This window comes from Podarcis pityusensis (genome assembly GCF_964106645.2).
Source record: "Podarcis pityusensis genome assembly, chromosome: Z".
NCBI lineage: Eukaryota > Metazoa > Chordata > Lepidosauria > Squamata > Lacertidae > Podarcis > Podarcis pityusensis.
The window spans coordinates 7,580,075-7,593,658 of NC_138044.1; the positions used below are offsets into that span (position 1 = coordinate 7,580,075).

At 44.0% G+C, this 13,584-nt stretch overlaps 1 protein-coding gene across 1 annotated transcript in view; it reads right to left on the reverse strand.

Annotated features, from left to right (window-relative positions):
- PAPPA (pappalysin 1) overlaps positions 1–13,584 on the reverse strand; it is a 234,811-nt gene that overhangs the window by 4,813 nt on the left and 216,414 nt on the right. Inside the window, exon 21 of the mRNA XM_080990779.1 lies at positions 12,906–13,004. Coding sequence (XP_080846905.1) covers positions 12,906–13,004 — 99 coding nt within the window. The remainder of the gene's footprint in view (positions 1–12,905; positions 13,005–13,584) is intronic.

Here is a 13,584-nt window from a genome sequence, read left to right on the forward strand (position 1 = left end):
TCTTTTCCATTTATTGAGCCAGAGTTAATGACCTAATTCCCTTCCCTTCCTGAATGATGCCACAACCTGTTCAAATGTTTTTAGCAAGCATAAATGTGTGTTCCCTCCCTGCTGACACATTGGCTTCCTCCTGCTATGGCAATTTCTTCTTCTTCTTCTTCTTCTTCTTCTTCTTCTTCTTCTTCTTCTTCACCTTCACCATGGTACAGGTCATGTAAGGAGACCCTCCCATCTGTCCTCTCTGCTGACACATTTGTTATGGGTGCTTCTGGGAATTCACATGCCACACATACACATGTGTGTCCACCCATTGCTAGGCAATGCCTCCCTCCCTTCTCCATGCATGTCCCTGCCTGCCTCTTCACAACATGCCACTTTCTCTTTGCACCCAAATTATGCAGAATGAGGGGGGCTGGGTCACCTCTGCTCCCCCCCCCCAACCTGACAGACTTTTCCACCAGGGGCTGGAAGGATCTCAACACAGATAACTGGGTCCCCACCCTCTGGCACCAGACAGATCTTCCATTGTAGTGCTCTGCTTTCAAAGCTGTGGAGATCCTTCAAAAGTAGCTACTGGGGAAATCACTGACTAGGAAGCATCAATGCAGTTTCAGCAGCAGCGAGGATGTTCCAATGTTCCTCCACAGAAGGGAGGATTTTTCTCCTTCTTCTTCATGGAACAAGGAGGGTACTCGATTCAGGTCAGCTCCTCCTTGAGGAGTTTTCCTGTTGAAATCCATGTGGATTTTCCTTCCAGACATAGTGTCTCTACAGGAAAGAATCCAGAAGTCCTACCACAGAGGAAAACATGCTGAGAGAAGGGAGGGAACACTGAAGGTCTAGTAACATGATAGGCACTGGAAGAAGAAGAAGAAGAGTTTGGATTTGATATCCCGCCTTTCACTCCCTTTAAGGAGTCTCAAAGCGGCTAACATTCTCCTTTCCCTTCCTCCCCCACAACAAACACTCTGTGAGGTGAGTGGGGCTGAGAGACTTCAAGGAAGTGTGACTGGCCCAAGATCACCCAGCAGCTGCATGTGGAGGAGCGGAGACGCAAACCCGGTTCCCCAGATTACAAGACTGCCGCTCTCAACCACTACACCACACTGGAAGCTTCATCGCCAACAGAGGAGGCCAGAGGAAGGTGAGATCCCCCAAGCCCTGCTGCACACTGAAACCAGTCTAAGCCACAATCTGTTTCCAGTGTCAGCTAATCAGATGCCTCCATGAAACCTATACGAAGGGCTGGAAGGTAATAGCCCTTCACTGCTGTGGCCATCCTAGGCTGGCATAAAATCACAATTTGAGAGGGCTCTTGGAAACTTTGGGCATAGGAATGTAGGAAGCTGCCTTAAACAGAGTCAGATCTCATTAGGAGGGGACTTAACCTGGGACCACCTACATATTTGTCCACGTACAAGATTTTGTACCCACCCTTCATCATAAGGTCCCAGGTTGGGAATAATATACAGATATGAAAACAAGCAAAGCCCTTTATAATTATAAAACAAGGAGAACTGTTCCAAATGGAACAGGACAGTATGAATTCAAATGAAGAGGTGGGTCCCACAAAACAAAATACTGCAACTGTCAAAAGCCAAGGTAACGGATGTGCCCTTAGAATGAACTGTGCTTTCCTTCCCACTTGACAAAAGCTCAAATGCCATGGATTTTCGAGCATGTCACCAGCAACACATTAGCCACTGTAATTATCATGACCTTGTCCTCCTCTTCATCATCACTTTACCCCACAATCTCTAGGTGGGTTACAATCTAAAACACATTAAAAACAGTTTTTTTTTCAAAAACTTGCAATCACATAAAGGGGTGGTTCCCAAAAATATACATCCCACGTGACAAAAGAGTACAGTAAAAAGATGTGTCTTCATAATTTGAAGAAAGCTGTATAATAAGGTTGCCAAATGCACTTCTGTGTGGAGGGAGAACAACAACTTAGAGGCTGCTGCAGAGAAGGACCTCTCCTGAGCCACCATCACCACACCGAGCTTCTGGGGGTGGCAGAACTACGAAGAGTGCCCTCCACCCTAAACATCTGATAGGTTCTACAGGGGAGGAGGTGGCATTTGAGATATTCACCACTGCTGCCATTAGGCTGCCTACCTCCTTAGGTTAGGGATATGAGCCTGAAGAGAATCATTTTATCCTGGTAGAAAAAGAACTTGTTCTCGTTATGTGATTTTAGTACCAATAACGTTCAAATTTTTAGTGAGCAAGTCAGGCTAGCTGTAGGAGATCCAGGGCAGATATCTTTTGACGTTTATTGGCTGATCCTGCCCTTAAGGTACAAGTTACTAGATCCCTTACTAAATCTAAAGGATTTGTTATTACACCTGGGCCATTGGGACAGAGGACTGGTATCTGTTATTTATATGGAACTTCTTGATAAATATATGTGACCTGTAGAAGTGGACGTGGGTAGCTCTGTGGTCTAAACCACTGTGCCTCTTGGGCTTGCTGATCAGAAGGTCGGCAGTTCGAATCCGTGCAACAGGGTGAGCTCCCATTGCTCTGTCCCACCTTCTGCCAACTTACCACTTCTAAAGCATACCAGCACAAGTAGATAAATAGGTACCGCTGCGTCAGGAAGGTAAATGGTGTTTCCATGTGCTCTGCCACTCATCACAGTGTTCTGTTGCATGATTTAGTGATCTAGTCATGCTGGCCACATGACCCGGAAAGCTGTCTGTGGACAAAAGTTGGCTCCCTTAGCCTGAAAGTGGAGATGAGTGCCATACCACATAGTCGAATTTGACTGGACTTAACCATCCAGGGGTCCTTTACCTTTTTTAACCATTAGAAGGTCTTAAGCTTACCTGGGAGAAGGAAGCTACAGTTGAAAAGAAATGACTCTTAAGTGGACTGCAATATATTTGTGTGCCTCCTCCATGAGAGGTCTGGAGGGTGGCAACATGAGAAAGGGCCTTCTCTGCAGTGGCTCCCCATCTGCGGAATGCTCTTTGGGGAAGGCTTGCACGGCGCCTTTATTACACAGCTTTAGGTGCCAGGCAAGAACAATTCTCTTTAACCAGGACTTGGTTGATTGTCATCCAATGTCCTTTTAAAATGTTTTGGCGGTGGCGGCGGGGGGGGGCGTGTATTGGGTTGTTTTGGTTTTTATTTTGATTATGTATTTTGTGGTTTTATATTGTGATTTTATCCTGTGAACCGCCCAGAGACCTGTGGGTACAGGGCGGTATACAAATTTAATAAATCATCATCATCTTCTATTTTTTTTTAAAGATATTTATTGCAATTTTCAAAATGTTACACAAAAGAAAAAAATAAAATAGAAACAGAAGAAAGTACAAAATAAAAATAGTTGACAAAGTAGAAAAGGAAAGGAAAAAAAAAAACCCTTCCCACCATATGAGTAAAAAATTCAAAATAAGAAAAAGTGACAGAAAGAAAAAAGAAAAATACAAAAATACATCACAAACCTTTAAAAACCTTTAAAAACAAATTCATTACTTTCAGATCCTTAACTGTCATTGCCTTCTTTCTTAGACCTCCTCCTCCTCCCTTTCTTTGTATCCTAGTTATTAATTATCCCAGCAAATCCTTTCCATATTTCATAATATTCTGTCATTGCATTACCCTAATCTGTTTTGATCTTATCTTTCTATAATAAAATAAACCTTAAAGCTTAAAACTTAAATCTTATCCTTACCAACTTCTCATAACCATAATATTCTTTCATAATTCTTTAAACATCTTTGCTAAAACCAAGTAATTTCATTCCAACATTTTTCTAACATTCATCAATTTTATAAAACAGTTCTAATGGTAGAGAAAAGAGATATAAACAAATCCAATCTTCATCCAACGTCCCTTCCTCCTGGTTCTGGGTTTTGTCAGTCCTTATTCCCGTCGATCTGGCCCATTAACCTGGCAACCTTATATCCGAGGCCCTCAAGTCTCTTCCATGTCCCTTCCGTGGCTCTTCTTCATATTTGTAACTGTATTTTCCCTTGTCTCCTGCTCGTGGTAACTCCAGCTTGACAATGTTTTTGACCCTTCTCGACGGATCAGCCCCTTTTCCATTTTCAACACTGAATTCCATGTAGCATTTAAAAGCATGTTTCAAGGACCCTCCAAAATTAAGAGCCCCCACAGTCCCAAACATCTCACGGCCCATTGCCTTATTTGAAAAGTCCAAACATCCCAACATAGGGGGGGTCAATCCAGCCCCCCATTTCCAAACCAAGCCAAACTTTTCCTTTCCAAATCTGGCTTTTTCCAAGTTCATTTGTCAAATCCGAAAAATCATATTCCTGTTGGGCCTGTTCTGTCAAGACACACTCCTGATTTAATTCCTGAGTGGGCTCCACATATTTTCCCACTGTCTGTTCAAAGTTTCCCACTGCCTGTTCAAAATTTCTAGTCGAAGTCGCCATCCAATTCACCTTCTCGTGTAATTGTTCCAGTAGGGCATTTGTTTTATAGAGAGCACACAACAAAGCTTCTGAATACATTGTCCTGCAAGGTCAGATGCCTGTTCCCACGGTTGTAATCTGTGACAGCTGCCGGCTCCCTGGAGTTAGTTACAGTTTCACAGACTCCCCCTAGGGGGAAGACTTCTATTTGTTCTTGCAACAAAATTTCCTTTTTTGAGATACTTTGTCCATATATATTCCTTTAAAATGTGAAAGGGAACAGTGGAGTCACTATGTTTCTCTTCTTTTAGCTATCTGTCAAAAACACTTGTCTTTGGTCAATGAACTTCAAATGTCAGTCCTGACACCCCGCTCCAGGATCAGGACGGAGGAAAGTTACTTTACTTTAAAGTCACTTTAAACAATCCAAAAAGATCCCCCCCTTCTCCTGCTGTCAAAGGGGGTTTCCACAATTTTAAATGGTGAAATCCAATCTTTTTAAAAACGATTTTCTGAGCTCTAGTTTAAATTGTCTTTGCTTTATTCTGTTTACAAAAGAACGGAAGGCTGACTTCCTGTTTAGATCTTCCCGTTCCGTACCAAATTAGAGTAGAATTTTTAAAATCCAATTCTTTCCTGCCCGCTAGTCCTTATTTGATGTCCAATTATTCAAAGTCTAAGTACTCACGGGTGCTTATTTTAAAGTCCAAATTGTCCCAGGAAAAAGGCAGCGCTCTCCGGCAACGGCTATGCGGCTTCACTCCACGGAAATAGCAGTTGACTCACAGCACCGCGCCACTTCCCACTCTTCACTTCGGAGCCCGTTAGTGGGTTCCTTAGCGGATTGGGGGGTGCTAAAGGTGCCCGCCGAGTCCCATGGTCACAGGCTTCATCCGCCTGTGATTTTTTAAGAGGGTCCCTGCTTCGCCGTAGCGGAGAAGACCCGTTTCCCGCGGAGCTAGTCCCTCCAGTTCAGAGGGAGTCCGCCATTGCCGGTGGCGCCACCCCGGAAGTAATCATCATCATCATCTTCTAAGTTCTATAAATCTACCTCAGCTTATGTTAAAGGAATTTTGTTTAAAAATTCTGCATGGGTGGCATTGTACTCTTGTGCAGCTTTCTGATAGGACATCAAACGTACCATAGAATTGTTGGCATAGTTGCGACAATAGGAGAATATTCTTCAACTTATGTTGGGAATGCCCTCTGGCATCAAAACTTTGCATGGATTTCTTTTGAAGAAATACAGTACCAAAAGCAAGCAAGCAAACAAATAAATAAATGGCCCACCCAAGCCTTCCCACAACCTGACCTTCTAAACTTATGAGATAATGAAACAGCACGTTTGCAAACCGAGGAACTTCTTAGGTGGATGCTGGAATTATGTGGAATTTCCAGGACTTAAACATCTCGCTGTGGTATAAGAATACGTGGACTCTGCCTATTGCAGAGATAATAGCTCACAAATTATGCGTTTCTAAGGGTAAGCAAGACCCAGAACATTGCTGAACCATGAAATTCATAAAATTGTTGGATATTTCTCTCTCTTCCTCTTTTTCCTATATTGGCGGGTGTGTGTGTGTGTGTGTGTGTGTGTAATCCTGAACAACATTGATTGTCAGTAGATTTAGTAGGCAACAGGCATGTCCAAAGTCTGTTTCAGGGGCCTAATCCAGCTCCTGTGGCAGTTTATAAAATCCCCTCAAAAGCTCAATCCTAAAAAAAAGGTCAACAACTTTGGCCAGCCCTCACGCATGCTCACTTCATCAAATCTGGCCCTCTTTGAAAAAAGTTTGGGCACCCCGGTAGAGATCCATGTGAGAATAAATATTGTAGTATGATTTATTTTAGATCCTAGCTATTGTGTATCAGGACAACAGAAGAGCCCTGCTGGATCAGACCAAAGGGCCTTGCCCAGCACTCTGTTCTCACACCAGCCAACCAGATGCCTATGCAAGTAGCAATCAGCAGAGAATTGCCTGAGCTCCCATCACCAGTATCACTGCAACATTATGGTAAGAGGAAGGAGGGGTGAGGCTGGGGCATGGCAAGTGTCCTGGTGGAGCTGACCTGGTGTTCCCAATGGTGCCTTTGCACCAGACCCTTGTTGCTGCCTTGATCCTCCTCCTATGAGTAAGTCACACTGATGCCCGTGACAGGAGGTCAGGTGAGCACCCACTAGCCAGCTACTGCTGAACCTATGACCATATTCTCCAAGCCTTACATCCATAAATTTACTTTGGGTTCTGCCAGGTATTTACTACCATGTATTCACTATCACTATGCAAACATGTCAGGTTGACTGCTTGAGTCAAATCCCATCTGCCCTGGCCATTTTTGTTTTTTTGCTAAAGGAGGAGTGGTCAGCCTGCAGTTCACATGGGTAGGGAGAGAGCCCAGAGAAAGAGAGAGGGACGAATGGATGAGAGGGGGGTCAGAACAGGTAGACTGATGTGAAAAGAATAGGGAAAGAGGAAAACCCTCGGCAAGCAACAGAGATCTGTCCCTCCACTATCAGAAAAAAAGAGCAAAGAAGGGTGACTGAAGAGAGAAAGGGTTGCTTGTTTTGCTCTGGCTTTGCACACTTCCAGCATGTAATCTGCCTAACCGATTACTCCCAAGGGAATGTAGCCTTCAATGGAAGAAAGACTTGCCCCAGTCCTGCTGTAAACAGACTGCAATTTGTGTTTATGTGCATTTCTGATAAAACAGTGTCAGGTTCTCTAAAATGCGTGCTTCCTTTCCAAGATCAGCACCTGTTTTGCGAATCAGCCAAAAGTCTGTTGAACTGACAACTTAAAATGGCCTCTTTTTATAAATAAATAAACATGTAGGTCATTTCTTTTCCCCCAAATTGCTTTGATACTCTATGTATAACGGAATCGCTAAAAGCACATGTGCTACGATATTCCCCTCCCAGTCTGTAGTGAAGCAATATTGAGGAATTCAATGGCCTGATCCTTGCTTTAAGGAAGCAATGGTTCTGGCAGAGGCAACAGAGGCCCATCTTTTTGCAATTAGAATGAGCTCATTATTCATGATTCGCGGATGTGGGCTGTGAGGAGAGGTCACTCCAGCCATGGAACCTCCTGACAAAAGAGAGAGCAGGTGAGCAAAAGCAATCCAGATTTTCTCAGCCAGCAAGAGAAGTTACACACACACAGAGCCAGATTATACACAAGACAGGAAGAGCTCAGTAGTGGTTGGCTGCCTGTGTCTTCCAATGCAAACATATTTCAGCACAGCAGGGGTAGCTCTTCAGATATTGTTGGATTCTAACTCTCACTACCCCTGACCACTGACCATGCTGGCTAAGGCTGATGGGAAATGGAGTCCAACATCATCTGAAGGGCTCCGTGTTTAGTCTAGAACATTATCAGTTTCTCACCTAAGACATGGAAGCCTGGAGAGCTGCCTGTCAGTGTAGACTACATGGAGTTAGAAGAACCAATGGCTATTGGGGAAGGACCATAGCTCAGGAATAGAGCATCTGCTGTGCACGCAGAAGGCCACAGGTTCAATCCTCAGCATCTCCAGGAAGGGCTGGGAGAGGTCCTTGTGAGTTACTGCCAGTCAGTGTAGACAAACCTAAGTGGACCAATGGTCTGACTTGGTATAAGGCTTCTTCTTACGTTCCCATGCATTTGCAAAGACTGCATTATTCAAGCATCCTTATGTTACCAGGATGCCCTGCTCCAGGATCTCTGAGTTAGCTAGTCAGGGATGATAGAAGTAGGATGTGTGTGTGTGTGTGTGTGTGTGTGTGTGTGTGTGTGTGTGATATATATATTTAGGAGGCACACATCAATGTAAAAACAAGCAAAGAATTGAGTCATTTTTTAAAAGAGTGCTGTGATGCTTATCCTGGATTTTAATAATGTAATGAAAAAACAGTCCACTATTACAACCTATAATTTCCCCCCCTAACTCCACTTGCAGTGGGCAGGAAATCCTGTGAAGAAAACATTGCAGTGGAAAGATATGTCATAGTGAGTTGAGAATCCTGGAATATTTGATAAGGAATTGTGGCCACAGTGACCGAGAACCGTCTGGCCTTTAGGGAGAAAGAAGGTGACCCCTTCCATTCAGAAATAACATAAACAAGAATATGAATATGAATAGTCTAGCTGCTGGATCAGGCCAAAGGTCTATCTTGTCTAGCATCCTCTGCTCACAGCAGCCCACTAAATGCCCCAATGGGAAGCCTACAAGCGGGACGCAAGGGCAGAAGTGCTCTCCCCATGTGCAATTCCCAGCAACTGGGTTTCAGAGGTGATACAACAGACTTCCTCTTTTGAGGGATATCCAGAAAGAGCAGCAAAGTCCTTTTTGCTAGAATGGGCACACAGTGGAATGTGGATCCCACAGGGAGAACTTCCTGTCAAACCTGCAGGAGCCACTCCTCCTGGGTGCGGCCAGGCAGAGATGTGTGTAACTTATAAAAAGGGCTGGTCCTGTATCTCTCTCTCTCTCTCTCTCTCTCTCTCTCTCTCTCTCTCTTACTCCATCTTGCTTGTTTGCCTTCATCACACATCTTCTACCACTGCTTCTGACGCCATCATCCTATACACACACAAATGTACCTCCAGATTGCTACTGAATGTGATCTGTGAGTAAACACTATTTTATTCTAAAAAGACTTTTTTGTGTGTTGTTATGGTTTTAAGTGGGATAAAAGGGGAAAATACCTGGAAGAATCCAGGCTGCACCAAGGCATTCTGGTTGCTTCATCAAAAAGGCTGTAACCAGCTGAATCAACAGCTTCCTATTCTGCTGCAAAGGGATGCACTCTGCTGTACTCACAAACTTGAGTAAGGAAGGATAATATCTAACTAATATATCATCTCCTAGTTACCATACACTTTCCAACATCTGTGTTTAGATGTTAAACTGAAATGTAGTTGTCTGATATTCATTTTAGCAGAGAACTGGGCTATATTCCTTTGGTTGCTGCCCAATGTATTTCAGCTTTTGATTTTATCTATATTTTGATAATTTTATTATGTCCACTTGTTCTAAGAGTTTTATGTTTTAGATTATTTTATGTGAACCGCTTAGAGGTCTTTTATCTATTTATTCTTTTTGATTAGGTAGTATACAAATAAATGTTGAGAGAGAGAGATAGAGAGAGCGTGCACGCTGCTCTGCTTAAAACTTTGCAGAAAACCAATAAATACAATAAATAAACAGGTACCAAATGATTTGCAAATATGTCTGCAAAATCCAACCCTTTCTGGTCAACAATCACCCTAGAGGTATGCAGTTAATGCCTCCACCATCAATACACACACACAAACACAATTGCTGGCTTGCTTGCTCAATTTAACAGTGTAGTTCTGCTGTTCTAAAGCATTTGTCTCCCTTTACAATTGTTATGCAGTGGAGAAAATAAGAAGGTAGAAAGCTTCACTAAGCATTCAAGCTATGAGGGAGCTGGGAATCTGGGGAGGGTCAGGAGGTCGCAGACATTAAAAGGAAATAGGATTTTGTTTGTCCTTAATGGAGGACCTTATCCCCTCTGGATCCCTAGAAGAAGGCCCCATTCCCTGCCATTAGTTAGGAAAGGCTGGATGGAACACTCTTTGTTGAGCCTCAAAGACGCTCCCAGGTCAATTGCAGGGCAAGCGGCTCAGTAGATTAACATGTTCATTCTGCTGGCTGGCTACACACTGCCTTCCTGCTGAACTAGCAAGACAGCCTGCCTGGTTCATAGGAGTGTGTGTCTTGAAAAACCTCTGCAAACTGGTAGGGATAGGCAAATCATCCATTTCAGTTTCTCTGTTTTCCAGTATTAAGTTCAGGTCTCCACTTCAGGTTGTAATATTTATTTTTTTAAGACCTTGTGAAAATTTGTCAGCATTTTACTGCAATTTTCTCCTAAGAGACACATTTTTAATGCAATTTTGTCTAATAGACACATTTTTGCAAGACAAATTCCCCAGCTATAGTGATTTTTTCTACTTTGTTTTCCCAAGTGTATGTATCTTTTATGTGCATTTTACTTTGGTTATATGCATTTCTGCACATATTATTGGGGTGGGAAACTGCATTGCAAAATTTGGAGAAGTGTAAATTTTGAAAGGTGGCTGTGTTCTGGTGTGCATGTTGTTTCAGAAAGTGCAAATTAGGCAGATTCATATTTAAATATGCAAACTTTATTAAATTTCTCTCTCATGCCCTTCCTTTCTTTTCCCTCTCCACTTTCCTTAGTCTGGCCTTCACATACAAGTTCATTCTAGGCTTATTTTTGTGAAGGTGGCACAATCATGCTTGGAAGACAAAGCAGTCAGAGTATTTTGATACATAACACCCTCCTTTCTCTTGCCTTTCATTCTCCTCCCCCTTTTGGAACATACCATTTTAACATTCCACTAACAAAGTACCTCAAAGGGCAAAGCAAGGATGGAGGTGGGGTTACTCTATTTCAGCAAACAATGGCAAGAATCTGCTTTACAGTCAAGGGTCGCAGACAGGGCCGTCTTAAGCATATCCGGCACCGTTGTGCAGATCTCTCTCTCCCCCCCCCCCCCCCCGTTTCCCAGAGTTGTCTGATGTACGCTCAGAGCTGCACGTAAGTTAGAGGTGCCCGGATCACAGCCCAGACGGCCTCCCATCCTTGCTCGGTGCCGGGATTGCACAGGGCACTTCCCTGCTCCGCTCGCAGACTCCGCAGGGAGGCACACAGGCAGCAATGTAGCCAGAGAGGGGTGGGAGAGACATGCCCACCCCACGCCACCCCTGCCCCCGATTGCACCCACGAGACACCCAGGCAGCCCCAGAGGGAGGGGACGCAAAGGGGCTTCCCTGAGACAGACACAGCGTGCTCCGATGGGCGGCTGAGAGGAGAGGAGCGGGCTGCCCCAGAGCGGGGAAGGGAGCGAGCCCTGACTCTCCTTCCCGGACACTCAGTCTGTGGCGCCCTCCAAAATTTGGCACCCTGGCGCCCTGCACCACTAATGTCTATGGGTAAGATGCCCCTGATCACAGACAGGAAAATACTTCTCAGGGCTGGGCCCCACTGTCCGAATGACCCAGCGTCTGAATCCGAAACCCAACAGGTACCTGCAAGCTCCTGGAAGCCACAGAACAACACACATTACAAAGAGGGGCATAAACTGAATCACAATTTCCAAGCAGAAACAAAAAGCATCAAACAATAAATGGTAATTGTAGCTTAGTTGGCAGAACATCTGCTTTGCATGCAGAAGGTCCTAGGTTCAATCCCAGGCATCTCAAGGTAGGGCTGGGACTGACCCCTGTCTGAAACACTGCCAATAAGTGTATACAATCCTGAGCTAGACGGACTAAAAATATGGCTCAGTATTGCAGCTCTCTCTTCTCCTAATGTGCTTGTATTCATTCAATTCAATTGTTTTGGAGCAAATATACAGATCTGGGATAGTCAGTATAATGCCCTAAATATTTTGTTGGCCTCCTACTCCTATAATGCCAGGCCAGCATTACTATTAGCCAAAAATGATAGGAGTTTCAGTCCAAAAAGATACAGAGGGCACCACATTGCCTACCTCTGATGTAGATAAATTTTGATATAGATAATTTTACTGCGCTATCCGCTCCAGATGTGTTCACATCTCACCAAAAGCTTTGTTACTTTACTTGGACAGTACATTTTGACCTCTATTTTGATTCACTGTTACAAGTGGAATTAGCCAGGGAACACGTCGACTTTGTACTAATTGCTCAGTGTTTGCAGAAAAACACCAAATGTCCAATACTTTGTGCATTTATTTCATTGTTTAAATACGGCCAATATTTTTAAGAATTTCTGGCAGATCTGTGTCCTCCACTTTGGAGAGGTTCTATTCTAATGTTGCAGTGCTTCTTCCATTTCAACAGAAGTCAGTCAGGATAGAAATCAGCCAGTTACCTACTAGGAACATAGGAAGCTGCCTTATGCAGAGTCAGACCATTATCTACACTGACTGGCAGCTGTGACTCTCCAGAGTTTCAGAGTGGGGACACCACCAGCCCTACCTGAAGAGGCTGGAGTCTCAACATGGGACTTTCTGCATGCGAAGCAGTCATTCTACCACTGAGCTAGTAATTTAACCCCATTAAAAGATTAACTCTGATTGGTGCTCTCCTAACACATCATGGTAGTTAAGGACCAGCATCAAGACAAGAAACAAGTAAAAAGAGTGGCAGCATGTTCCACAGGAAATAAAACATCCCCAAATGTACCAGTACTTTCTGGCACATCTGAACAAAGCAAGCTATGCCTTTGAACACAGGACTATCTGCAGGAGATCTGTCACTGACATCCCTAACACAGAGATGAGGAACATGTAGCCTTTGAGATGCCTTCTTAACTCCTATCAGCCCCTGCCAGCACAGCCAGTGGCTAGGGATATGATGTGAGTTGTAGTTCCATAGCACCTGGAGGGCCACAGGTTGCCTAACACTGCCCTAATGAAGTAACAGCAATACACTTCCCTCTAGTGTTCTTCTTCCATATGGGGCTGCAATAAAACCAGGAGGGTGCCAGCTTACCTTTTTAGTCTTCACTGTTGAGGCACAACAGTCCCCACCATCATAGTTGCAAAAGGCTCGGTTATTGTTCCCATCACAATAGTTGTCTCCCATAAAAGGCTGAAAGAAAGAAGCCAAATTGAGACACTAATAATGATGATGATGATGATGATTCAACCTATATCATGCCTTTAAGAATCCAAGAACCCTGCTGGATCAGACCAATGGCCCAGACCCTCCGGCATCCTGCTCTCACAGTAGCCAGCTAGATGCCCCAATGGGAAGCCTACAAACAAGACCTGGACACAATGGCACTTATCCCCCAGCAGGCCTTCTGGCTGATGGACAAGGCCTATTGGTCAATTACCTAGTGTCACTATTACAACCGGTGATTCATTTCACCTCTCCTGTGCTGCGCCACAAAGGTAAATCCATGCCCAGCCAAGCAGGGCTTGAAGTTGCCTTTGAATGGCTGATGGGTTCTGACTTCCAAATTCCACTTCTGCACGGCACATATTTAACCATGCAATTCACTCCCACAAATTGCAGTGGTGACCACCAACTTGGGTGGCTTGTAAAGTGGATTAGACAATAATAATAATAATAATAATAATAATAATAAATTTTATTTATATCCCGCCCTCCCCAGCCGAAGCCGGGCTCAGGGCGGCTAACAACAATAAAACAGTATAAAAGCATA